The sequence below is a fragment of the Leptodactylus fuscus genome, chromosome 5 (genome assembly GCF_031893055.1).
Source record: "Leptodactylus fuscus isolate aLepFus1 chromosome 5, aLepFus1.hap2, whole genome shotgun sequence".
Classification (NCBI taxonomy): Eukaryota; Metazoa; Chordata; class Amphibia; order Anura; family Leptodactylidae; genus Leptodactylus; species Leptodactylus fuscus.
The window spans coordinates 160,826,431-160,854,199 of NC_134269.1; the positions used below are offsets into that span (position 1 = coordinate 160,826,431).

A 27,769-nucleotide genomic window follows, 5' to 3' on the forward strand; every position below is an offset into this window, starting at 1 on the left:
GGACTCATTATCTCTATTGTTGCAGTTTTTCACTTAATTTTGCTGATTTTTGTCCATTGAGAACAGCACTGGATCTGGATCTCAGCACCATCTGATAATCGCACGTTGTAGTGTAGCTCGGTCAAATATATAATAATGCAATTTGAATAAACAGCTTTTCTCTCAAATACTGACCCCTGGATGTGGAGTGATCCTAAAAGTAGTAGTTGTTGCTATTGAAGCACACAGTCCTCCAAAGAGTTTTAATTCAGCAGCGTATAAGGTAAAATCTGGACAGAAAGACATGTTTTCATGCCGACTCTCCAGGCACAGTGGTCCCTGTAGTTTTCTTCTTGGGGCGTGCCTTTAAATTCTTGGCTTGAGGCTGTTTTAGAAATACAGATGTTGGACATATTAGATAACACTGTCCAAAAATAGATAGTCTTTAAGGATCGTAAAATATTACAAATCACCTTCACTTCTTCTTTGCACTGGTTTCCAAATCTAGGTATTTACAAACTGCAAAATCTGATCTGCATGCAAGATGGTTTACAGCAACAGGTGCTGAGCAGACTGAAACTGAATTTTTACAGAAAATCTATATGACTTGTAAGTCATTCATTCTTTTTAATTGTTGCACGCTCTGGGCTTAGGAGTCCAGTGGGCGGATTTATTAGTGATAAGCCTTCCCTTTACGACTGTCAGTAACTGGACAGCAGACTTGACTCCTAAACCCGGAATAAGCAGATATATAAATGGATAAATGACAATGTAAACTGAATCCTTTCCCACAGTATCTATATCTATCTATCTATCTATCTATCTATCTATCTATCTATCTATCTATCTATCTCTGCTCAGCTCCTACTGCTCCTGACAGATTCCCATTTAAGCAGTCAGCCAGGCAACTCTTTTATAAAAACAATATTCTTAGTCCTTATTCACATGACAGGATGTTTTTAAATCATGAATGTCAATGTATGGTTTTTTTCTCCATAGACATCAAGAATATGGCATGTGCTATCTTTGGCCATTTTGACGGACATAGATAGGACCATGTGAATAGACTAATAGACATCCATGGGTTTTAAGTATAAGGGGCGCTTGAAAAACAGCTATCGCATGGCCAACATTCACTGTCAATAAGTCCTTTCAACAGACCGACAAAGCTACTTTCACAAACTTTAGGTCAGTACAAAATGGCACTGTCTTCTATATAAGGCCTTAGGTCAGCAAAGCACACATCTTTACTGCCATAGGTGAATTGGGATAAGTGGCTGCCGGACACTTCTAGTGCCACCTATAACCCTAGGGAATAAAAGATTGGGGAGGCTAAAACCAACCAGTCTGATTTATCTTCCCCAATGCAGATGGATCTCCAGGAAATTAGAGAGTTTCTCCCCAGAATCCAGCCCTGCAGATAGATAGGTTAGGGTCACTGCAATCAAATGGTACCATCTCTTGTGAATCGTTGACTCCTTTGCGGAGATATCACAACGAGGGAATTGCCGCTTTGGAGCAAGGCAACACCCTTTAATCCAAGGAGCTCTTTTGCATATTGCCAAAAAAAAGTGATCTATCTGCAACGGAGGCACCAATTCACAAGCGGAACACACTGTTTAATTCAGGTGACTGTGACCCGTCTGAAGGGCTGGGATAATATGTTGGTTCTGGTGTCAGACTCCCTTTAAAACCTTCCTTCTCTAAACCATAAGAGAACACCTTTTCTTCGTGCAATAAATAAATCCCTATAGTACTCGATGAAGGAAATATACAAGAATGAATAAATATCACAACATATACCTCAACTTTTGTAACTTTCTTGACACTTTTGACACTTGCTGTACGTTTTGGTGTTTTTTCAACAGCATCTTCATCTGATGGTTCCGACTTCACATCTGACTGATCGGCATCTGATTTCATTTGTCGTTGTTCTTCAGAAGCTGAACCGTTGGATTGGGCTGTAGACAAACTGCAAAAGTCAGGAACAGTATACAGCTGGTGCAAATCTCAACTAAATCTGTAGATCTGAATGACTTCAAGGGTGGTACTACATGGAAGACATCTGCTGAGTCCTGAAAGTGAACCTCCAGTTATAAACAACTTTTCATAGCTGAATAGTGCATGTGAATGCAAGAAAATTTGTATTGAATCTTAATTTAAAAAATTAATTCTGGTTGCTTAATTCATGTATTTCCTCCCTCATTCTGTGAAGTGTAGCGTTTTATCTGGAAGATATAGCTGTATCAAAAGTTTTCTCCCTCGCTCACTATGTAGCAGCAACAATTATAATTGTTTAAGTGTCTTTCCCAACAGCCTCCTACTTCCCCTCCACTCTTCATAGACTTACATATAAAAAGTAACACAGCCAAAAAAGGAAAAATATTTCTTTAATAAAGATATATTACAAAGTTTCTTACATTCGCCTGCACTATTTATTTATACGTTTTTTTTTTTTATAAGTGGAGGTACACTTTAAGGAAACAGAAGGGAAAAGACAGCACTGCAGATGGAAATCTTTGGCCTCTAAACAAGGTTTACAGACCATAAGTGACAGTCACAATGTACTATAGAGGGCGAAGTGTTATGCTATAAATAGCAAGAAAGGCTTTATCTAACTTACATCACTGTTCAGTCTTTGACACCATTATTGTGTAGGGCATATAGACAGCTGTAAAGTGCCAAAACATAACTATGTAACACAGGTTTCAATGGAAACATAAAAATGTCAGTAAAGTACAATCAAATGTATCCCAAAACAGAAATATCCAACTCTCTTCTTGTGCTGAGAGACTAAAATAGATCATAACACATCTTCGGGCCGGAGAGCCTTGCTAGTGAGGTATTTCAATGGCTGTAAGAAACGGAGGGAGTGGTGGGTCCTACTCCGCAGGACACGAGCGCCTCTGAATTATAAGGATGGTCTGTCAGAATATTGGTGGCAATAAAAGCCGACTGCAAGAGGACAACATGTAATATTTGCTCCGTTATGTGACAACAGCATCATTGTCTATCTTTACTTGCTGCATTAATAGGTCAACTTATTTTTATTAATATAAACCACTAAGAAATACTAACAAAGGAAAAATAAAACTTTAGAAACCATTGCTGGGATGTAGTAGAGAGTCCCTGCTAAAGAAACACTAAGATTTCATGCACTCTGAACTTGTCTGGGTCTATCCATCGGCATCCATATAGTGCCATTGTCCGAGAGGCCTCATTATCTCCCCTGCAAGTCACTATAGTTTGTGAAATACATTCAATGTTGGACAGAGGTGCCTAGGACCCACACATAAAATTCTTTTTGGGGGCCCCACTATAAAGCTACATGCAAATACTGTATGTATATATTTTTCCCCTATGAATATGTCTTTGGTGTGTGAGAGGAAACCCAAGCAAACAAGGGGAGAACATACAAACTCCTTGCAGATGTTTTCCTTGGTAGGATTTGAACCCAGGATCCCAGTGCTTCAAGGCTGCAGTGCTAACCACCGAGCCAATGTGTTGCCTCATGCAAATATTACCTGTCACTCAATCCCAAAATCCTAAAATTACACCTGTATAGATTTATTTTTCGGTAGTATCTTGCTACCTAGCCCTTGCTTCTTATTTTTTCCTGTCCTGGGGTCCTGTCAGTCACCTGCTACCTGGCTCTTGCAATACAGCTTTCTTAGTTCTATGAGCCAAGGATATGTGCCCATGCAGTAGCAACCTCAGCCCCTGCAGATTGAGAAGATGGGACCCAGGCAGGAGGGATAATGGTTGTCCCAACTCTGTATGTAGAGGTCATTTCAGCCGCCCAGTGTGCCTACAGTATATAAAGTCTACCTAGTATATTATACTGACACATAGCCTGTTTTCAGAAGGGGAAAATCACAATCACAAGTTAAAAACAAGCAATGACTTTTCTTGTAGTCTACTTCCCTGAGCTGGGATGACCACTATCCAGAAGTGCATCTGGACCTCCACATGAGCTGCCGGTGCCCCCCGTCCCCTACAGAATCTGTTGCAATTCTGTCCATCAAACATAATTGGATTCTCAGTGAACACCATATTATTTTGGAGCCAAAGTTTCATTTTAATATTTATGTTCACGTTAATGCCTCTTCTCATATAAGAATACCTTTTAATATTTCTGAATTTCTTTCATATTTATGTACAATAAACCAGATGAGATCAGGCAGATTAACACATTAAATGAATCCTCTATATTGTAAACTTACACAGAATCCATGGAGGCAGGAAGAGAAAGAAAAGGTGTAATGTTATTTCTGTTCAATAGATATTTCTATAGACTATGACACATATATTGTATATAACTATACTCATTTCTAAATGACTTCACATCAGAGCCCCGAGTATAATGATTGGAGGTCCAGGAGAGGTAAGGTAACATAACAAACCATGTTACTTACCTTTCCACACTCCGGGCAGGTTTGAGCCTACTTCTGGACGCTCCCTGATGTCACATAACCTGGGACGCAGGTCCCGGGTCATGTGACGTCCCAGACGTCAAAGATGATGGCCGACACCACCGAGGACTGCAGCGAAGCGGGCGATAGGTAAGTAACATTGTTTTTTATGTTTGTATCCCTCCGGGTCTCCAATTATTATACTTTGGAGTCTGAAAAGATGGTGGATTCTGCTGTAAAATATCTGTGCAATGCTGGGCTGCAATTGATGTAGGTTTTCCGTGCAAAATCTATAACACATACATATATAAGAACATACAATGCAGACCATGGGGTTCAATAAAATATGCTCATCCTATTACAGAACTGCTGCTTGATTTTTTTGATTTTGGGAACTTAACAGATGAAAGGCATATTCTGTCAAGCTATGAAGTGAAGTATAATTTACACTACACAGTAAGCATGCAAGACTGTTCCAAATATCAGCAGAACAACAGTCTGACAAATGACAGCGTTAGAAACCCTACAGACAAAATCAATAGTCAGTGTCCTGCAAAGGGCAAATATATTGAATTTTATATTCTGTGGTTATTTTAGAAACTTTTTTTTATACAGACTGTGATATATTTCATATAGTCTATTATATAGAGTATTTTATCTTCATTATGGAAAACATAAAGGCTAACATGCACATTTTTTTGTAGTTTTTTTTTTTTTTAAGTTTGACATAATTATGTCTTGTTCATTATTAATGTACAAATTTGCAAGGATTCTTTCCTTATTTGTCGCTATTATTGGAACAACAACGGACTATATTTTAAGCAATCCGCCATGAAGCGACATTCACACTGCATAATATGTTCTATATTGAGAGGGTTAAAACAATGACTACCATTTCTTATTGCGCAAATACATTTTACTTCTTTTGCCATAAAATAATGAAAGGCCGTATACGTTTTCAAGCTTAAAAAGAAGATGGGATACTTTAATGTTAATACTAATAGAAACTTATTCGTGTATGTTCACACTCAGTTGATTTATTAAAGAGATAGCTTACTTTAAACCTGAATAGGTCTATATTTACACGCATAAATTACTGCAACAAACCTGCTACATATGAACATACACTCATAATAGGGCTGTTTGATTATGACCAATGTCAAAATCACAATTGTGAACACTTGACATCAAATTACAATTTCTGAATGATCATTTTAGGATGTGCCCTTTTTTTATGTGCCTTGACCTCTACTTTTATACGACACCATGCCACTGAATTCTGGTGTAGGTTATTTCTTGAATCCAGTCCCATTCCAAGTACTCTGCACTTGCCCTATGTGTGTGTATATATATATATATATATATATATATATATATATATATATATATATATATATATATATATATATATATATATCCAAGCAGCTGCATGCACTTTATATGTCAGTGAACCTGACTGGACAGTGTACAATGGCTTTTTGAGCCAAATAATGTCGCCAAATAACGGAAATAAATGTCAGCAGCTATCTCATAGCCCAGGAAATCCCCAAAACCTGCTAACCTAAACCAAACTTCTTATTATGCAAATGAATCAAAGGTTCATTGAGCTTCTATATGACTGACTCAGAACAAAGTTTCTACCTTGATCTACAAGCGTCTCCACCAGTCCGCTGGATGCACTGCGTAACCGAGGCTCTGGGCTCTGCAAATGCACGGTGTCCTCATCTTGTATCAGAGTTAAATCCTGCATGCTGAAACTCCGCAGCTTCTCAGACAACACCCCTTGACCCTGAGAAATAAACAGGTTCTAAGGCTTGGTTCACACATCAGTATGCCATCCGTCCGTTTGAATTCAGTTTGAGACTAAAAACAGACTGATACACATACTGATTGTATACTGACTCCTTTTTATGCTGATAGCAAACGTGTCCGTCCCCTAGAGGACAGATAAAGGGATTAAAAGTAGAAAATTGTAAACAGAGTAGAGATAATTTATTATATGGACATTTATTATATCTCCTTATCTCTACTTTGTTTACAATTGCTACTTTTAATCCCCTTATCTGTCCTCTAGGGGGCGGACAGCGTTTGCTATCAGTATAAAAAAGTGTTAGTATACAATCAGTATGTGCATCAGTCAGTTTTTAGTCTCAAACTGAATTCAAACGGACAGATGGCATACTTATGTGTGAACCAAGAATAAGATACACAAGTCCAGTCAACTTCCATGTCCAAACAGTTCATAAAGGAGGAACATATAGCAAAAGCACTGCTAAAGTCTCAACATGTAATTTGGGGGAAAAAAAAAGAAAAATCTAGATTTTGCTTAAATTATAAATAAACTTTTGGGAAACTTGATTTTCTGCCAGTATTTGTGTTAGAAATCATATTTTCATATATTTATTAAATGTTACGTTTTATTGATTATCATTTGGATTTACAGTATGTGTTATTAATAAATTTTGTAATATACTTTATTAACAGATTTTGTCTCCTTTCTGTACAATCCTGTTTCTCTCCTTTCATTCTTTCAAAATCGCAATGGTTTTGGAAATCGCAGCGTGTCTGTGCCGCAATTTTTTCCGCAAAGTGGGGATGGGATTCCCATGAATTCCATCCACTTTGCAAGTACTGAAAACGCTGCGATTTTTCCCGTAGCGGAAATCGCGGCGTTTCCGACCCGTAGGGCCCTGGCCTTATAGGACATACACAGTTACTCAGTGAGTGGCAGAAACAACAGCTCTCAATACAGAACCAAGAAGAAGAATAAAGAGATTCAGGATTTCACAGAAAGGAACCAAAATGGGTTCATAAAAATATACTACAAAATTTATTAATGACACAAAAACTTCCACAAAAGTTGTACAAAAGATTACTTCCACTGTAAGGTGTACTTAGCTGCAAGTATCTTATTACAGTGACCATTTCTAACTATGTGGAGAAATGACTTTATAATTCGCCATCAGTCGGCTGTAATAAGGTCATAGCACACCACAGTCCTACCAAACCAAGTTTAGGTTTAGTTCAGTAAAATGGCTGGGGTCCAGGTCTTGTGGCTATAATAAAGATGGATTATGGATATCTGAAGACCTCATTTAGATGGCCGTAACATGGCCGTATTACTTAAGGTCTATATTATGCCACCATAAATCCCAATTGAAGTGAATGGAGCAGACTTTCAATACCAGTCACAACCCACAGATAGGTGTGGCGCTGTTTCTGGGAAAAAGCAAGCATGTCCTGGTACAAACCCTTTATAGGCGTCCAGCTTAACAAATACCAGTAGCAACCAGCAGGACTTGCAGACAATTACTGAATTATATTAAAGGGGTTTTCCCATGAGCATAGCCATAAATAATTTTGTAGACAATTAAAAGTAAACTTTTTTTTTAACATAAAAGTTTGAATGATGTTATGACCATGAATGCAGGAGCTTTCTATTATCTGGAACTTGTCAGAAACCATCCTTATTGTAGTGAGATTACCAAGCAGAGACACTACATATATGAGAAGATAACCCAAGAACAAGCAAATCATGGATGGTTACAGACCATAGAAGGTTCCTGCTTTCATAGTCGTACCCAACAAATCAAGACTTAACACACTCACCACTAAGCTGGGTAGAGAAAACCTTTAAAGGGGTTTTCTTAAATTTTTTGCAGTTTTAATGTAACCTAATATTACAAACTAATTTTCTAAATGAATTACATTAAAATCTTATGCCTATATATCAACTGTAAAGAGATGCCGGAAGGTTTTACAATTATATTTCTCTATGATATATCATATTTTCCTACATATCTTCCAACCCACAAACCCAAGATGAGGAGAATTTATCAAGAAAACGAAAATGCTGATAATAATATTATTATGGAAACGGTAAAACAATATACTATAACACATTTCAAATAACCAATGTGATTTTTCTGTAAGATAAACTACTCCGTTACCTTTGTAGCTGCCGTTACAGCCGCACTCGCAGCAATATTCAAGCCCCTTTTGCCAACACGCATCATTGTTTCATAGCTCTTGTCTCTGGCCTGAGCGATGTACTCATCAATTTCCTACACAGACATTTAGGAACGTTAGTCATTTCAAACCAAACTGCAGTAAACTAACAAATCTGACACAGTGTATTACATGTTCTTTCTCTATTGTACAAAAGCTACATTACATGTTAAAACCACAGCACCCCCAGAACGTTGATGCCATTTTATGGGAATCAGTAACTTACCAATGTAAATGGGGTTGGGGAGAGCTTCTTGGCTCACACTTATATATATGATTGAAAAAGAAGAATAATGGGAATAAACCTTACATGCCAGTTAAATGTAATTTAACTCTTTCCCTGCCAAAGACATACCTCATATATCCTGGTTGGGAGGTAACCAAGGATGTATAAGACATGTTCTTGCTATGGCTATATCTAAGGCCGTATAGCAGCTAGAGAAACAATCTTAAGCTTCTTTTAAAGCTTTAACACAAAGGCAAGGTCGAAACTACAGTGGGTGCAGAGGTAGCAGTTGTCACTATTCAAAATTAAATAAAATAGGTAGGGGTACCATTACAGATATTTCACTGGGGCCCTGGAGCTTCAATTTTTACCTCCTGAATGTGAGCATTGTAGGTCAAGCTGTGATACAGCCAGAGATACAGCCGGTTTTATTAAGAGCTGCATATTCTTAGCACTCTCACAGATGTCTAACGATTTCTACTCATTCTATAGAGATCTGTATGCAAGACCTAAGCTTATTTCAATGTGGTACATATACCTTTCTCATTTGGTAAAACTTGTAGCCAGTAACATAAACATTGACTCAATACAGTGTGAAGGTATCCGTATGTATAAAATGATGATTAGCATTTTGACAACGTTTCAAAAAAATATATGGGTATGAAGAGATCATTTTGTTTTTTATGTTGTAGTTTAGCTTTGTTTGTACATTAAAAGTCAAAAACAGTAAAACTGAGAACTGCAAAAAGGTTAAGCCATATGGATGTCCTAGAGGGAGTCACTCTTCTACTCGTAATAGCAGAGCGTCTTAGCTCAAGTTCTGGAGGTCTTGACAATTGCTAAAACACAACCCATCACGTTCCCAGTGAGCCATTGTTAGCAGGCAAAACAGATCTGAGGTTATGCAATAGAAGTACATTTATCTGTACCAAGCCCGGCGTGAGATACAGTGTTAGTGACTTTTCTCCATTTCATGGGCACATCTTTTAGATTTTCATAAAACTTTTTCACTGGACAACCTGATAGTTATCATAGACCCACCATCACCTACAAACAGATGCGCAAGTATAAAACCAATATTGTGAGTCATAGAAAAATGAAAAAACAAGGAAGCTAAGACAAAGAATGTAAACTTACCTTTTCCTTACTAGAAAGTGTTGGGTGCACAAATTTTCTATACAATACGCTAGAGCCTTTAGTGTAGGGAGAAAGGAGCCAAATCACAAATGCAATCTTTAGCTCAAAATAAAAAGGAAACCTGAAAAAGAGAAGAAGTAAAATTGCCGCTATATAAACACGCCTTTGTTACATTACAGAGAAATACATTCAAGGTACACGCCTAGTGTATGAAGTTGCTTAACAAAAAGGAAATTTTAACCTATAAAAACAACAGGTGTAGAAAGTATAATATGGAGGAGAAAAAAGTGCAGTCTTGAAATAGACAAAAACATTCTAGGTGTCTCTTCAAGCAATACAACATATTTTTAGGTTTAGGGCGTCAATAGCAGAATCTATGTATAGTGATAAACTGTGACCACTGTTATAAGAAATATCATCTACTTGCCCTCTGTGGGTCATCCATTTACCAAATTCATGATCAGCACTAAGGTACACACAGCACTCCCTACAGTTAAGAACCCTAGCTATAAAAACTTAGGATTGTCACCTTTAAGGCCATAAGGCCAGAACGTAAAAGCTCAGGATATGTGAATCTGTTTCGCATCCAGCATCATTCACTTAACTGTATGGGTCCGTGAAAAGCGCAAAAAGCACACAGATAATATCTGTATGTCATCTGCATTGACTGGTAATGTGCCGTGGCCTAAATTACACACGTGTAAAATTATTTTGCTAAACTTGGAAGCTTTTTACACTTTGAAAAGCTTTCGGGAACCAACATTCGTAAGGGATTAAACATTTTTTTAACCACATACAAGGAAGTTTTTCAGCCCGCTAAAAACCTATTTTACTTGGTGAGAGTCTTAGGCCTGGTTCACATCAGCGTTTGGTATTCCATTTGGGAACCCCAATCGGAATATCAAATACATTAAAAATAGAGATGAGTGAACACTATTCGAAACAGCCTTTTCGAATAGCACGCTCCCATAGAAATGAATGGACATAGCCGGCACGCAGGGGGATAAGCGGCTGGCTGTCGGTAAAGTCTGCGTGTCAGCCGCTTACATTCATTTCTATGGGAGCGTGCTATTCGAAACGGCTGTTTCGAATAGTGTTCGCTCATCTCTAATTAAAAAGCGGTGAGCAATGAAAACACACGGACTCCATAGACTATAATGGGGTCCGAGTGTTTTCAGCGCAGTGTCCACACAAATCATGCAGAGAGGAAAGTAGTTCTTGAAGTACTTTTCTCTCCTTATGACTCATGTGGACACCGTAGAAAACACACGGTCCCCATCATAGTCTATGAAGTCCGTGTGCTTTCATTGCTCAACGCTTTTTAATGCATTTGGTATTCCGTTCGTGTAGGTCCCCAACAGAATACCGAACACAGATGTGAACCAAGCCTCAGTGAGCAGACTTATGCTAATGATGTGTAAATAACCAACTTGAGTCAATGGTCCAATATTAAACCTTTCGCACTGGAAATGTAAGAAAAGATACATAAAACAGTGAGATGTCTTCCTACAGCCATCTACGGGTAGAGTCCACTCTGATACTTGTCAGCACACCTCTTAGGCTATGTTCACATCTGCGTTCGAGTTTCCGTTCAGAGGGGTCCGTTTGGAGAACCCACGAACGAAATCCTAATCTAGGAAACTGGTGGACCCCATAGACTATAATAAATCCGTGTGGTTTCCGCACGATTTCCATTTTTCATGCGGAGAGAGGAACGGAATCCCCGAATACAGATGTGAACGGAGCCTTACTTTTCTTTGAAGGTTATGATTATTTGCTTACCATTCATCACACTAGTCCTGGAGTGAGATGTGCAAACTTTATAAAGAGGAATATGTATAAGCAATATATTAGGCATATTTCTGGTCCTCTATGTGGTCAAGTTAAATTTACAAGCTGGCATAGATCTGAATATAGCTATGAGCCGTTGTGGACTTGAGCTATAATTTCCAGATTCTGGTATAAATGAAATCAAACCAGAAAACTATGGTAAGCCCTGCCCACCCACACAAACGCACACCTATTTCAGAAAAGTAACAACGTCTATTAAAAAATAATTTAAAAAACAAACAAACCAATTTTTGTAAAAAAAAAAAATTAAAAAATTAATAAAAAAATAAAATAAAAATGGTTATGCAAAAATCCCCCCCCTAATATATGAATCAGACATATCATAAACATGAGCAGGATGGTGGCTCAGTGGCTCAAATCCAGCTAAGGATGACATCTACAAGGAGTTTGTATGGGTTTCCTCGGGGTATTCGGTTTTCCTCCCACACTTCAAAAACATTAATAGGGAATGTAGATTGTGAGCCCTATGGAACAGTGCTGACAATATCTTTAAAGCGCTGCGGAATTATGGTGGTGCTATACAAGCAAGCTAAATAAACCGATTATCACAGATGTATCATATCCTGTAAAAACAGAAGCCATAATACCTCTGTGAACAAAACCAAATAAACTAATTTCAATACAAGGTTTAACGGGTGGGTCCCCCAGTGATCATACATATATCTTATGAACAAGCAATATATTTATATAGATATTATATTCTTAGTGGGACAACCCCATTAATAAGCCATAATACTCTTTATTAACCATGTATTATTTCATTATTAATCCAATACCCGTAGAGAATATATGGCCTAGAATAGATGAACTGCTTCTCCTTATTAGAACAAGTAGGACACATGTAAATGTTCCTTTAAAGGGACTTGACAAGTGGAATTTAGCTAACAATACTGGCTATGCTTGACTTCCTCACAGTAGAGGTCTCACACCCAGCACATGACTGAAAAGACCGATCACCTTTGCTCTAATATGCAGGTCACAACTGGTCTGAGATAAAAGATGTGAACCCATTTAGCTATTTTCAGACTATGCACAGAAAGTTGAATAGAAATAGGTTTACACTATGTGGGAGCTTCCATTATATGTTAAGAAAATCTCTTGACATGTAAGCCTAACATACTAAAGACATGTGACAAAGGTATTGACATACATATGCTAGTTTTCTGATGCACTGTTTTATTTTGCTTACTTATATAGCGCCATCATATTCCACAGGGCTTTACAGACACTGTCCCATATAAGGTTCACAATCTAAATTCCCTATCAGAATGTTGGAGGAAACATACAAACTCCTTGCAGATGTTGTCCTTGAAACCACACGACCTCCATAGACTATAAAGGAATCCGTGTGTTTTCCACTCGGTGTCCGCACTAATCATGTGGGGACAAACGTACTGCAAGCACCACTTTTCTCTCTGCTTGATTCGTGCGGACACCGCAAAGAAAACCTACGGACCCCATTATAGTTGCTTTTTAATGCGTTCGGTATTCCCCAAGTGGACTCCCCAAACGGAATACCGGACACAGATGTGAACTGAGCCTATCATCTCTGAAGGCAAAATAAAGAAATATAATAGTAATACCACTACAGATGGGGCCATAGTCCAGCCTGGAGAAATGGTGTAATGTTCTGACTCCAGCGATCCTCAAAGCACACACCAAACATTCATGTCTGCTTTTAGTGCTGACACGGTTAATACTCTGTCTGCAGGATTTTCTAGGAGACGTCTTTAGTTGTTTACTTCTGCATGTCTATTTTCCAGTGCTTAATAAAAGCATCTCCAATGATCCATGAAGTGGTAACACGACCCTGTGTACATATCTTACCCTTGAGAATTCATTTTCCACCTGCTCTTGGAAAATATCATCCTATTACAGCATTATGCAGTCAGAAATAGTGCACTTTTCTGTCAAGATAATGCACCGCATTGATTCGCCGGTTTTCCAAAACCCAATAAAAGAGGAGGACAAGCAATGCTCGAAACATACAGCAGAGTACAAAGACAAGTCCACATGTTCCAATGTATTTCTTCCCGTTGATTATTTTTTCTCCAAAATAGTGTCTAATCTCTGTGACATACTTATTTTTGGCTAACTAGGATTTAGAAACATTAATGAAATTAAAAGTTTTACTCTATGGACTTTCTACCTTTATACCTATACGGAAACAGCCGGCGCTTCTGTAGGTATAACTGACATGACACGTTCTTTAAATTGCCGCTGCATATTTCTTTCTACAATGTGTGGATGAGATTATCCAGAATCCCATCCACTTTGCAGGTACTGTAAAACACAGCATTTTCACAACATGGGGTCCCGGCCCAAAGGGAAGCATGGTGGCTCAGTGGTTAGCACTGCAGCCTTGCAGCGCTGGAGTCCTGGGTTTGAATCCTACCAAGGATGACATCTGCAAGGAGTTTGTATGTTCTCCCCGTGTTTGTGTGGGTTTCCCCCGGGTACTATGGTTTCCTCCCACACGCCAAAGACCTACTGATAGGGAATGTAGATTGTGAGCTCTATATGGGACAGTGACTGACAATGTCTGTAAAGCGCTGCGGAATATGATGGCGCTATACAAGTAAACATAATAAATAAATAATCATGAGAACAGGGGTCAGCTAAGAATAGTGCCATTCCCTCCATTCACTTGTATGGGACTTTCGAGAAAAGTTCAGCCTCCCTGCTCAGAAGTCTTAGAACTCTCATGGAAGTGAATGGAGAGAGGCATTGCTGTGTACCCACTCTTTGCTCACTGCAACTGTGAGATCGGGGCTAAGGGGTCTCCAGGTCTCAAGACAGATCTGAAACAAGGTAGAGCCTTAAGATATACCATAAATGTCCCAGATTGCAATTTCCATTTAAAGGCAGTGATATAATGTATAATATGACTGATTTATCAAGTAGGGCGCATGCAATCAAAAATATATCGCAACATATGTGAATAAATGACATTAGTCTTAAAGGGGTTTTCTAAGGTAAACCAGTCATATTAAATATTGATCAGCAGAGCACAAGAAAATAGCTATATTACCGCTAGTAACACTGTTAAGGTTCTGACATATAGAAATACATTGTCAGTGAATCTATGCCCGATGCAATAACCAGCTATGCCCAATCATTGACTAAAGATGCATTTCCTGTCCAGCATCACAGATACTACAACATTATTGCCTTATATTCAGTGTAGTCTTGGTATAATGGTTAATACAATCTCTTTCTCTGGAAACCCCCTTGAAATTAATGTTGGCTAAAATGACTACATCGTTTTATGACTGTGGACTGTGTAACATCAGAGCAGTGCCCACGTCTCCCCTGTAGGTGTAAGCTTTTTTGCTACTTACCAAGAGAGGATGATGTCAGTTAACGTTTCTGCAGTCGTGAAAAAGGCAAATACGATCCAATACATCATCCATTTTACCTGCAAGAAGCCATATATTACTCAGCACCTTCCCTTTAATGCTCAGTAGCCTTTTTTACACAAAAATCATGGGATATTATAAGACTATGGCTGTGGTCGATGCGATATACAGTACTAGTGCACCGGATAATAATTAAGTAAATCCCATTCACACACTGCTTTAAAAAAATATAAAAATAATGCAAAAACACTGTAGAATCCGCATTACTATATAATACAGTGTCTATACTCTGAGCAGCAGGAGACATGTACAGCTCTCAGACGTTATCCCCATGACAGTGAAAAATGATAACAAGATGGCCATTTAGGACACTCCTCTTTTTTTTCATGCAGCGCCCCCTATGTGCATGCCAAGCTATAGCAATAAATTTTGGTTTTGGTTATTCATGTATCAGCAATACTGATTGAATAGAGTATTACGCTAGGTTCACACCTACGTTTGAATTTCCGTTCTTGGGGTCCCCAAACCTAATCCACTTAAAGGGCGAAAATGCGCAGAGAAAAACAGTGCTTGCAGGATTTTCTCTCTGCATTTTTAAAGCGGAGTGGGGAACGGAATCCCCCAGCGGAGACCGAGTGCAGGTGTGAACCAAGCCTTAGTGATATATCCTGCAACAAATACCATGAGACAGATTGGCATGGATACAAAATAACTGAAAAAAAATCAGTCAGTTAAGTTTACTTTCAATGTCTGTTATCTTTCGATTAATTCCCCAATCCTACCACATATGCATGTGCATAAGGCCAAGAACAGACTTCATGGATGTTGGTTGTGTGCATAAGGCATAATCTATAGACTTAGAATGGACCAGCTGCACATGCATGCAACGGCAGCTCCATTCAGAAGATGACATGGGATTCCCTACTTTCATGACTGAAGAAGGACTTAGATGATGAAGTTTTCTTCACACCATCATGAAAAACAGCCAAGTGAAAACAAAGAGAGTCTATTGGAATACAGTCCATCAAAAAGAAAAAGGACGGCTTTAAAGAAAAAAAAAAAAGAAAGAAAGAAAAAAGGACGTCCTATTTTTATCTATTTTGACAGCTGACGCCTGTGAATGGGGATGCATGAAGTAGGTGCTTCACAAATGCAAATCTGCTATGACAATTTAAATTGTATTCCAAAGTCAATTTCAGCAATGCTCAAGTCTATCTGTTGATTCCAGGAATACCTATTTACAACACACTAGGGCACTATTAAATTAAGTGTTTCTAGAAAATGAAAACTCTATAAAATGAAGGCTGAGAAACCTAATCCCTCCTGCAGTCCATTAAAGTCTATGGGTCCACAAACAACACATACAAAGACTCATTGGAAGTAGAAAACATCCTATGACACTTCTGACTCCGAGCAAAAATGTTGCCACAAAACCAAAACCAAAACCAAAACTTAATTTTCACTCCATATGTTAATTCAGTGTAATATCCAACACTTCTAGCTGAGCAGTGGATATTGTATCAGGTATAGACGCTCGTCTACAAGCCGAATACTTCAGCAACACTTGTACAAACCTGTATACAACCATAGCTACAAATTATTATACACACATTGTTACAACTTGTCCATCATTGCACATTATCTGAATGCAAGCATGACTAGACGCAACAGCATCATATCCTTCAGAAAATCATAATCCATACATGTGCTAAAGTAACGTCAACTGGAATGTATGAAATGGATCAGAAACGTCTGCACCAAAATGGCTTTGCACGTGCAAGTGTTTGCTGAGGATTTTGTGCATGAAAATCTATGGTAAATCCTTGTGTGGATTTTATTGCGGATTTTGGTATTCATTTTACCCATGCCAATTAAATATGTGAAATCCCCATTGAAAATCCACACAAAAAATTTGCCTTCTGCGAATTATGTCAAATTCTGTGTGGGAAAAAATTTTGCATAGGGCACACGAGATTAAGCAAATCTGATTGAAAAATTCTATTCTATGGATTTTCCATATGAACATGTTTATATAGCCTAAGAAAATCGCACTTTAAGGAGTGCAACTTGTCTATAAACTGTGGTTGTGTCACAGAACACATCACAATTGCATGAGTTATACATGTTAGATGTGATATCGCAATGTGACATTACAGTCATGACGCCCTCTCCTTAGAATAAGGCAGGTAAATCAGAACAGATCACATTACATTTTTCTAGCTTGAAGCCCGTCAGACCTGCGGGTAAGTCCTGAGGTTAAATGGGGTTGGCTATAAGTTTTCAGAAGACTATATAAAGGATCCATCTAATGCTTCTCTGTCCTCTGACTGAGGCCATATGGTAAGGTGAATCTTTTGAGAACTGTTCACTTAGTGCATGGTGTCTGCCATTCCTGTGGGGTGGGGTGACCCAGAGTCTGGGGGCTTAGCCTGGAGGTAGGTTGTTGTTAGCGCCCATAAGGAGAGCAACCCACAGTAGCAGCGTCGCACCAAGTAGAATAGAGACCCACTATAAGGAGGTCACCGTGAAGCGGCTGGTGGGCTTATACAACTTGATCAATATGTATAATAAGAATCCCATGTTCATCTTTGTAGATTTTGCTGAGAAGCCTAGATCAATGTATAAGACTGGGATGTGCACTCCATGTCTGTCTTTTTTCTCCAACTTATACATTGGTTAAACATTGCGTTGAAATTGGGTTGGTTATACACTACACTGCATGGCATGAAACCTCTACAGACCTGGCAACAGATAGTAGGACTGCAAAGCTAATGTAATAATCCTAATTAAATGGATAATGTGAATTAGCCTCACTCCAGACAACAGCCATGTACAGTACATCCATTTATATGAGATCACAAACCAGCAACGGCACGCACAAAAACTTACATATTCTTTAACGTTTTTTGTCTTCACAGCCTTATATGAAGAGTATGCTGGATATAAAGTGCCAAACAGCAGCCTACAAAAGAACAAGAAAAATACAGATAAAGAAGAGAATAAAACCAATTGATCAGAATTGACTGAGAACTTTATGCAGCATTTTGCAGCAAAGGTGAAGAGATCTTATTAAATATTAGTTACACAATACAGAAAAGGATCAGCGCAGAATTATTTGGATTATTATCATATATATTACGCTAGGTTCACACCTGTGTTCAGGATTCCGTTCTTCAGGTCTGCTTGTGGACCCGAAAAAACGGAAACCCAATCCGCTTGAAAAGTGGTTATCTGCAGGGATCTCTGGGTTTCCACCTCAAAAATGAAGGGAAAAAAGCACAAAGAAAAGACCCTGCTTGCTGGACTTCCCTCTACGCATTTCTTAAGTGGATTTGGGGACAGAAACCCCTAACGGAATGCAGGCAAAGCTGTGAACCTAGCCTTAGTGGAAATACACCTATGGTAGAGATTTTAGACCCGCAGAATACCAATTAAGTGCTGCAACTTTTCATTGTGGATGTCATGGACTTTGCACCAAATCCATAGCAAAATCCACAAAACTAACACCTTTATTTAGGCTATGGGTCCCCTCAATACGGAATGTAGCTAAGAAAAAAACGCTGTGGAAACGCATCTTGTTTTTCATTGCGTTTTTTTCTGTCCTTATTGTAGCAATAGGGAAAACACAAGAGTTTCCGCAGGTAAAATTGATATGCTGAATTTTTTGGAAACACAGCATTAGTGCGGTGTTTTATTTTACTGTAGGTAATGTAAAACGCAGCACTTTTTTCCTGCTGTGTTTCCGCAACACAGGGCCCTAGTGCATTTGTTTTCTGCCGCCGTTTTCAAACAGAAATTGGCAGTGTTTTACTCCTGCATGTACATATCCTTAGGCTACGACCCCACGTTGAAAAAAACTTGCTTTTAGGCTAAGGCCCCGCGGACCTTAGCCTAAAATTTAACGCCTCGATTTGCCTGTGGCAGAAACGCCGGGAGAAAATAAATTGCAGTGTTTTACAGTCGGGGCAAAGTGGATGGGATTCTAGAGAATTCCATGCCCACTTTGCAGTAAAAACCGTGGAGCGGGATCTGCCACGATTTCCAAAATGTCAATTATACCTACAGAAACACTGGCGGTTTCCCCATAGGATTAAATTGAAACAGAAAGTCCGCAGAAGAAACCTCTGCAAATTTTCTAAAGTGCTGCGGGAAGAACAGTGATATGTTGCCGTAGCAATTTTTCCCGCAACGCTTTTTTACTGCTGGACACCACGTGGGGCCTTAGCCTTACTGTTGCAGGTTTTGCTGCATTTTTTTAATCCAAAGTAAGAAGAGGTTTAAGCAAATTGAGATCTATAAGTACTTCCTATATATTTTCCATTCCTTTTGTACTCACTTTTTGGTTTGGCTCAAAAAACCTCAGCAAAATCTGCAACAAAAAAAGCAGCTTTTCTGCAATGTGTAGCCTTAGGCTAAAGCCCCACGTTGTGGAAATGCAGTTTTTTTTTATTGTGTTTTTTTGGAGCCAAAGTCAAGAATGGCTACCAATGGAATTGGAAATATATAGGAAATTCTTATACTTCTCCCTTCTGCTCAACCCACTCCTGGCTTTGGTTCAAAAAACTGCAACAGAAAAGCTGCGTTTCTGAATCGTACGGCCTCAGCCTTACAGTATATCCACAAGGTATGCCATAAATGTCTGATATGTGCTAGTTCCGCTCACATTTATCTCCAGAAGTCCCTCAAACCAGTGTTGAATTACACACACATTATATGGTTCTAGAGGCTGCACAATATAAAATGTATTTACTAGCCCAGGTGTCCCATGAAAACTTGTAACATAACCCGGCCCATGTTTAATAAAGATTTACTAAAGAATGACCATGGCGGAGAAGGAAGTGTCAGCCTTAATCTGTCTTCTGTTACCGGAATAATAAATAGATTAGTTTCTGGGATCGAGCAAAAATTTCTGCTGACAGGACAAACGCATGACTATAGAGAAGCAGCTACTAACACGTCAGATTAACTCCTTTATATGCAATACACGTGCAGTATACACACTGTACAATATGCTAACAACCAGATGAACAAAATAGAAATACAATATTTTCAGATGATTTCTTTACCATTCTGAATATATAAAAAATATTGACCAATAATGTAAAATTATGTGAATAAAATCCATATACACGCACACCTTATTTGTCAAAGATTTTTTGGTTTGTTTTTATCAAACACTATTGTATTTTCTAAACCTACTGTGGAAACACATGCTATAGTCGTCTTATGTCTGTGGATCTGTCTGTAACTGGATTCTTTTAGAAAAAAAAAAAAAATAATAAAAATAAACATATACAGTAACATGTATGTTTTTTTCTGGTAGATGTGAAAACTTCCACAATTCAACATTTTAGACCCATGAAAAAAAAAAAGAAATGGTTCTCGAAGTACCGTAATCCTGCAAAGCAGCCCCTCAAAGTATAGAAATCCTGTACAATATATGTTCAGTATCAACGAAAGAGTAAATTTTCCAATAGTTCTGCAGCCTGTACAGGCATTGATGGCATTGATGATATCCTAGCAATATATTGGAAAATTTCTAGAATGTCCCCCCTGTTGTGGATAGAAAATGGGCAGCGATATGGGGCATCACGGTGGCTCAGTGGTTAACACTGCAGCGCTGGAGTCCTGGGTTCAAATCTTGCCAGGAACAACATCTGCAAGGAGTTTGTATGTTCTCCCTGTGTTTGCATGGATTTACTCCCATTCTACAAAAACATACTGATAGAAAAAAAAAAAAGTACATTGTGATGCCTATATAGGGCTCACAATCTACATAAAAAAAATAGAAAATGGGCAGCGACCCAACCTTCTCTATGGCATTCATATTTCTTAAAGGTGTATGTGTGGACAGGCTGTCCATCCAGGATAAAACCCTTCTCAGCTTTCAGTTATCCAGCCCTAAATCACATCATAACCTACTGCACTATATAGTACATAGCCATTTATAAGGATACATGTTATACCTTATGCTAGTTTTCTGGAAATCAGTGCAATAATAGTGGCTCACTTACAACCATTAACTCCCACAAGTATTGGTTCCTGATCCAAAAGCCTATAGACAATGGGAATCCCTTCTCAGAATAAGAATTTCAAGGTGCACAATGTACCAATTGTATGGTCACAAAGGAACACATAAAGGAATAGGTTTTAAAACGTATTGTTATGATGGTACATATATGATTGTGAGTAGAGATGAGCGAACACTAAAATGTTCGAGGTTCGAAATTCGATTCGAACAGCCGCTCACTGTTCGAGTGTTCGAATGGGTTTCGAACCCCATTATAGTCTATGGGGAACATAAACTCGTTAAGGGGGAAACCCAAATTCGTGTCTGGAGGGTCACCAAGTCCACTATGACACCCCAGGAAATGATACCAACACCCTGGAATGACACTGGGACAGCAGGGGAAGCATGTCTGGGGGCATAAAAGTCACTTTATTTCATGGAAATCCCTGTCAGTTTGCGATTTTCGCAAGCTAACTTTTCCCCATAGAAATGCATTGGCCAGTGCTGATTGGCCAGAGTACGGAACTCGACCAATCAGCGCTGGCTCTGCTGGAGGAGGCGGAGTCTAAGATCGCTCCACACCAGTCTCCATTCAGGTCCGACCTTAGACTCCGCCTCCTCCAGCAGAGCCAGCGCTGATTGGCCGAATTCCGTACTCTGGCCAATCAGCACTGGCTAATGCATTGTATTGGCGTGATGAAGCAGTGCTGAATGTGTGTGCTTATCACACACATTCAGCTCTACTTCATCGGGCTAATAGAATGCATTGGCCAATCAGCGCTGGCCAATGCATTCTATTAGCGTGAACTGAGTTTGCACAGGGGTTCTAGTGCACCCTCGGCTCTGCTACATCAGATTGCTACATCTGATGTAGCAGTGCCGAGTGTGCATCAGATGTGTAGTTGAGCAAAACTGACTCAGCACTGCTAAGTCTGCATTCGCATAGGAATGCATTGGCCAGCCTTCGGCCAATCAGCGCTGGCTCTGCCGGAGGAGGCGGAGTCTAAGGTCGGACCTGAATGGAGACTGGTGTGGAGCGATCTTAGACTCCGCCTCCTCCAGCAGAGCCAGCGCTGATTGGTCGAGTTCCGTACTCTGGCCAATCAGCGCTGGCCAATGCATTCTATTAGCCCTATGAAGTAGAGCTGAATGTGTGTGCTTAGCACACACATTCAGCTCTACTTCATCAGGCTAATAGAATACATTGGCCAATCAGCGCTGGCCAATGCATTCTATTAGCTTGATGAAGCAGAGTGTGCACAAGGGTTCAAGCGCACCCTCGGCTCTGATGTAGCAGAGCTGAGGGTGCACAAGGGTTCAAGTGCACCCTCGGCTCTCCTACATCAGAGCCGAGGGTGCGCTTGAACCCTTGTACAGCCTCGGCTCTGCTACATCAGAGCCGAGGGTGCGCTTGAACCCTTGTGCACACTCTGCTTCATCAAGCTAATAGAATGCATTGGCCAGCACTGATTGGCCAGAGTACGGAATTCGGCCAATCAGCGCTGGCCAATGCATCCCTATGGGAAAAAGTTTATCTCACAAAAATCACAATTACACACCCGATAGAGCCCCAAAAAGTTATTTTTAATAACATTCCCCCCTAAATAAAGGTTATCCCTAGCTATCCCTGCCTGTACAGCTATCCCTGTCTCATAGTCACAAAGTTCACAATTCTCATATGACCCGGATTTGAAATCCACTATTCGTCTAAAATGGAGGTCACCTGATTTCGGCAGCCAATGACTTTTTCCAATTTTTTTCAATGCCCCCGGTGTCGTAGTTCCTGTCCCACCTCCCCTGCGCTGTTATTGGTGCAAAAAAGGCGCCAGGGAAGGTGGGAGGGGAATCGAATTTTGGCGCACTTTACCACGTGGTGTTCGATTCGATTCGAACATGGTGAACACCCTGATATCCGATCGAACATGTGTTCGATAGAACACTGTTCGCTCATCTCTAATTGTGAGGGCTGCCGCTCCATAGGGGTATACAGTGACAATACAATTATGCCATGTTGGTCACATAGCTGACTATATGCTTACACACGTTGCGAATAAAGATGCTATGTCTCCACTAAAATGTAGTTACTGACAACTTTGAGACCTGAAGGATCAAGATTAAAGGGGTTTTCCTGGCTAAAAATATGGACGACCTATTCTAAAATATAGGTCACTAATATCAGATCAGTAAGTGTCTGGCAACCAACACCCCCACTGATCAGCTGTTCCCAGAAGCTGATACACACAATACGTTGAACTATTTGGACTAATAAAAGGACTGACACTGCACAGATCTCATTACAGTCAATGGGATCTGTTGGATGCTGTTGGCTTCAGCCATGTGATGGACTGGGTGCTGCGGCCATTTTTGTTGTTAGGCTCCTTAGATGGAACAGAACAATGTTAGCTCATGGACAAGAAATGCAGACAGTTTGTTGTACAGGTCTTTGATTCTTTAGCCATATTGAACCTATAATGTATTCTCTGATCTGTAGGTTTAGTTTTCACATAGGGTCATTGTGAGGGTACACTGGATTGAGCCGTAGTAGGTACATATATATGGGGGACACATAAGGACACATTTAACAAGCCATTTGCACCTTTTGTAGTCTAACTTTGCCCTTTTTCATGGTTTTTAGGACTTGTGTAAGATGTACTATTCATTTGCACCTGTTTTCTCAGAAAATTCACTCTCTTCAACACTTTGAAATGTCGGGAAAAGGGTCGTGAATTACTTGGTGTTATTAACAATCTGCGCCTAGTCTAAAAATACACTCCAGTACATAGAGTATAAAAATCATAGAATCACATCATGTCAGACAGCCATGGGATTCCAAGCAGTGAATTCTGTGCACGATTTATGATGCAGATATGCCTTTTGATAAGTTAAATACAAGTATTGGCAAGAGGTAAAAGGTACAAGTGAAAATCGCACAAAATATGTGTTGAAATGCTAAATAACCCTCAATGTACCTATAATAACATTATACCTCATCAGTCCTTATTCACAAGAATAATATCCATGTACTGTCCGAGAGTAGAACAACCAGAATACGCAGTGAACACTGACACATCAACTCGCCATAGTCACCTGTCCGATTTTCTACACAAAACACTTGGTCCATACCTCAAGTGTCATCATATATGCTCAAAACCATGAAGATTTGGGCTCTTTATAAGAGGAGGTTCTGGATATGATCAGAAGACGATTTATATAATAGGAAGTCTCAATAATGTCTGTAAACTCATAATAAAGGAGTGGTGACCCTGGAAGATGACAGGAGAGGTGAGTAGTGGACATGTGCATCATGTACTGACCCACCAGAGACGGTCGGCCACCCTGTCTATTTTATGGCACACCACAGACATGAACCCAGTATTGTGTCCACATATACAAGTCCATCTTCGTGCCTGACATGAGAGGCTGATACAGACAGCAGCCCTGTCATCTGTATATTGTATAACTGCAGCCTATCCTAATACTGACACAGTGGAGGATACAGCGAGGCCTGCACCCCCATCACCATGTGCTATGTGAAGAGGCCTCTCCGGACAACATGTCGCAGCATTTCCATCACAAAGTCATCAGATAGAAGATAACCCCTTGGCAAAATAAAAAATCTGAGGATTTGCAAAAAACAATTATATATAAAATAAAATAATTATAATATATATACACACACACATATATATATATATGTGATGAGGAATGAGGAATCAGGCCCTGCAGACATGATGAGACCCATGCACTGTATACATGTATACAGCACCACTGCATAAAGCCTCCCCAATACATCACAGTCCAGGGCTAATATGTGAGCTGTCAGAGATGTCACCTGCCCCTCCCCCGCCAGCACACATGTAGATATATATATATATATATATATATATATATATATATATATATATATATATATACACATAGGCTACTTACACCACCAGTCTGGAGATGATCCAGGACACCATCCTGCCTGTGCCCAGCGGGCGCTCCCGGGCTAGCGGGCCGAGTCACAGCACAGGATGCCCGGGACACAGCTCTCCTTTTCGGGGATGCTGGGATTACAATCCCGGACTCTGGTAAATCCGTAAAGGCAAAGTCTCTGCAGCAATCCGGGAGGTGGGGCTGTGTGTTAAAGGCCGCGGTGCGATGAGGTACTTACTGTCGGAGGGCAAAAAAAAATCGGATGTCGCTCAGAACCAGCTGAGCGCGGGGGAAGTAGGACCAGTCAGGGATGGGGCGGGCTATGGTGGCAGCTGCAGGACGGCTCAGAGACTACACTGACAGCCTCATGGACAACCACTGCTGGGAGAAGGCAGACAACGTATTAAAGGGAGAGGACTAAATATACTACAGATATACCTGCACAAAGTACTAGAGAGCACATAAATATGGAGGTTATTAAAGGGATGTACTAGTGTGGTACAGATACACCTGCACAAAGTACTAGAGAGCACATAAATATGGAGGATATTAAAGGGAGAGGACTAGTGTGCTACAGATACACCTGCACAAAGTACTAGAGAGCACATAAATATGGAGGATATTAAAGGGAGAGGATTAATGTGGTACAGATACACCTGCACAAAGTACTAGGGAGCACATAAATATGGAGGATATTAAAGGGAGAGGACTAATGTGGTACAGATACACCTGCACAAAGTACTAGGGAGCACATAAATATGGAGGATATTAAAGGGAGAGGACTAATGTGCTACAGATACACCTGCACAAAGTACTAGGGAGCACATAAATATGGAGGATATTAAAGGGATGTACTAGTGTGCTACAGATACACCTGCACAAAGTACTAGAGAGCACATAAATATGGAGGTTATTAAAGGGATCTACTAATGTGCTACAGATACACCTGCACAAAGTACTAGAGAGCACATAAATATGGAGGATATTAAAGGGATGTACTAGTGTGCTACAGATACACCTGCACAAAGTACTAGAGAGCACATAAATATGGAGGTTATTAAAGGGATCTACTAATGTGCTACAGATACACCTGCAGAAAGTACTGGAGAGCACATAAATATGGAGATTATTAAAGGGATGTACTAGTGTGCTACAGATACACCTGCACAAAGTACTGGAGAGCACATAAATATGGAGGATATTAAAGGGAGAGGACTAATGTGCTACAGATACACCTGCAGAAAGTACTACAGAACACATAAATATGGAGGTTATTAAAGGGATCTACTAATGTGCTACAGATACACCTGCAGAAAGTACTGGAGAGCACATAAATATGGAGATTATTAAAGGGATGTACTAGTGTGCTACAGATACACCTGCACAAAGTACTGGAGAGCACATAAATATGGAGATTATTAAAGGGATGTACTAGTGTGCTACAGATACACCTGCACAAAGTACTAGAGAGCACATAAATATGGAGGATATTAAAGGGATGTACTAGTGTGCTACAGATACACCTGCACAAAGTACTAGGGAGAACAGAAATATGGAGGTTATTAAAGGGAGAGGACTAGTGTGCTACAGATACACCTGCACAAAGTACTAGGGAGAACAGAAATATGGAGGTTATTAAAGGGAGAGGACTAGTGTGGTACAGATACACCTGCACAAAGTACTAGAGAGCACATAAATATGGAGGATATTAAAGGGATGTACTAGTGTGCTACAGATACACCTGCACAAAGTACTAGAGAGCACATAAATATGGAGGATATTAAAGGGAGAGGACTAATGTGCCACAGATACACCTGCACAAAGTAGTAGAGAGCACATAAATATGGAGGATATTAAAGGGATGTACCAGTGTGCTACAGATACACCTGCACAAAGTACTGGAGAGCACATAAATATGGAGGATATTAAAGGGAGAGGACTAGTGTGGTACAGATACACCTGCACAAAGTACTAGAGAGCACATAAATATGGAGGTTATTAAAGGGATGTACTAGTGTGCTACAGATACACCTGCACAAAGTACTAGGGAGCACAGAAATATGGAGGATATTAAAGGGAGAGGACTAGCGTGGTATAGATACACCTGCACAAAGTACTAGAGAGCACATAAATATGGAGGATATTAAAGGGATGTACTAGTGTGCTACAGATACACCTGCACAAAGTACTGGAGAGCACATAAATATGGAGGATATTAAAGGGAGAGGACTAGTGTGGTACAGATACACCTGCACAAAGTACTAGAGAGCACATAAATATGGAGGTTATTAAAGGGAGAGGACTAGTGTGCTACAGATACACCTGCACAAAGTACTAGAGAGCACATAAATATGGAGGTTATTAAAGGGATCTACTAATGTGCTACAGATACACCTGCACAAAGTACTGGAGAGCACATAAATATGGAGATTATTAAAGGGATGTACTAGTGTGCTACAGATACACCTGCACAAAGTACTAGAGAGCACATAAATATGGAGGATATTAAAAGGAGAGGACTAGTGTGCTACAGATACACCTGCACAAAGTACTAGAGAGCACATAAATATGGAGGTTATTAAAGGGATGTACTAGTGTGCTACAGATACACCTGCACAAAGTACTAGGGAGAACAGAAATATGGAGGTTATTAAAGGGAGAGGACTAGTGTGGTACAGATACACCTGCAGAAAGTACTAGAGAGCACATAAATATGGAGGATATTAAAGGGATGTACTAGTGTGCTACAGATACACCTGCACAAAGTACTGGAGAGCACATAAATATGGAGGATATTAAAGGGAGAGGACTAATGTGCTACAGATACACCTGCAGAAAGTACTAGAGAACACATAAATATGGAGGTTAT

General features: G+C 39.7%; 1 protein-coding gene across 2 annotated transcripts; it reads right to left on the reverse strand.

Moving 5' to 3' along the window:
• On the reverse strand, positions 1 to 25,090 carry REEP2 (receptor accessory protein 2). Of its 2 annotated transcripts, none has more exons than XM_075274625.1 (8): positions 24,913 to 25,090; positions 17,862 to 17,934; positions 14,955 to 15,031; positions 9,763 to 9,883; positions 8,342 to 8,455; positions 6,033 to 6,180; positions 1,783 to 1,922; positions 1 to 364 (listed from the first exon to the last, which is right to left on the reverse strand). In XM_075274625.1, exons 1-8 carry the CDS (start codon positions 24,942 to 24,944, stop codon positions 290 to 292), a joined length of 780 nt encoding a protein of 259 aa, XP_075130726.1. In that variant the 5' UTR covers positions 24,945 to 25,090; the 3' UTR covers positions 1 to 289. The 2 variants fall into 2 exon arrangements, with proteins under 2 accessions (XP_075130726.1, XP_075130724.1); XM_075274623.1 differs by having other exon boundaries at positions 1,783 to 1,940.
• Between the last annotated feature and the right edge of the window lie 2,679 nt (positions 25,091 to 27,769).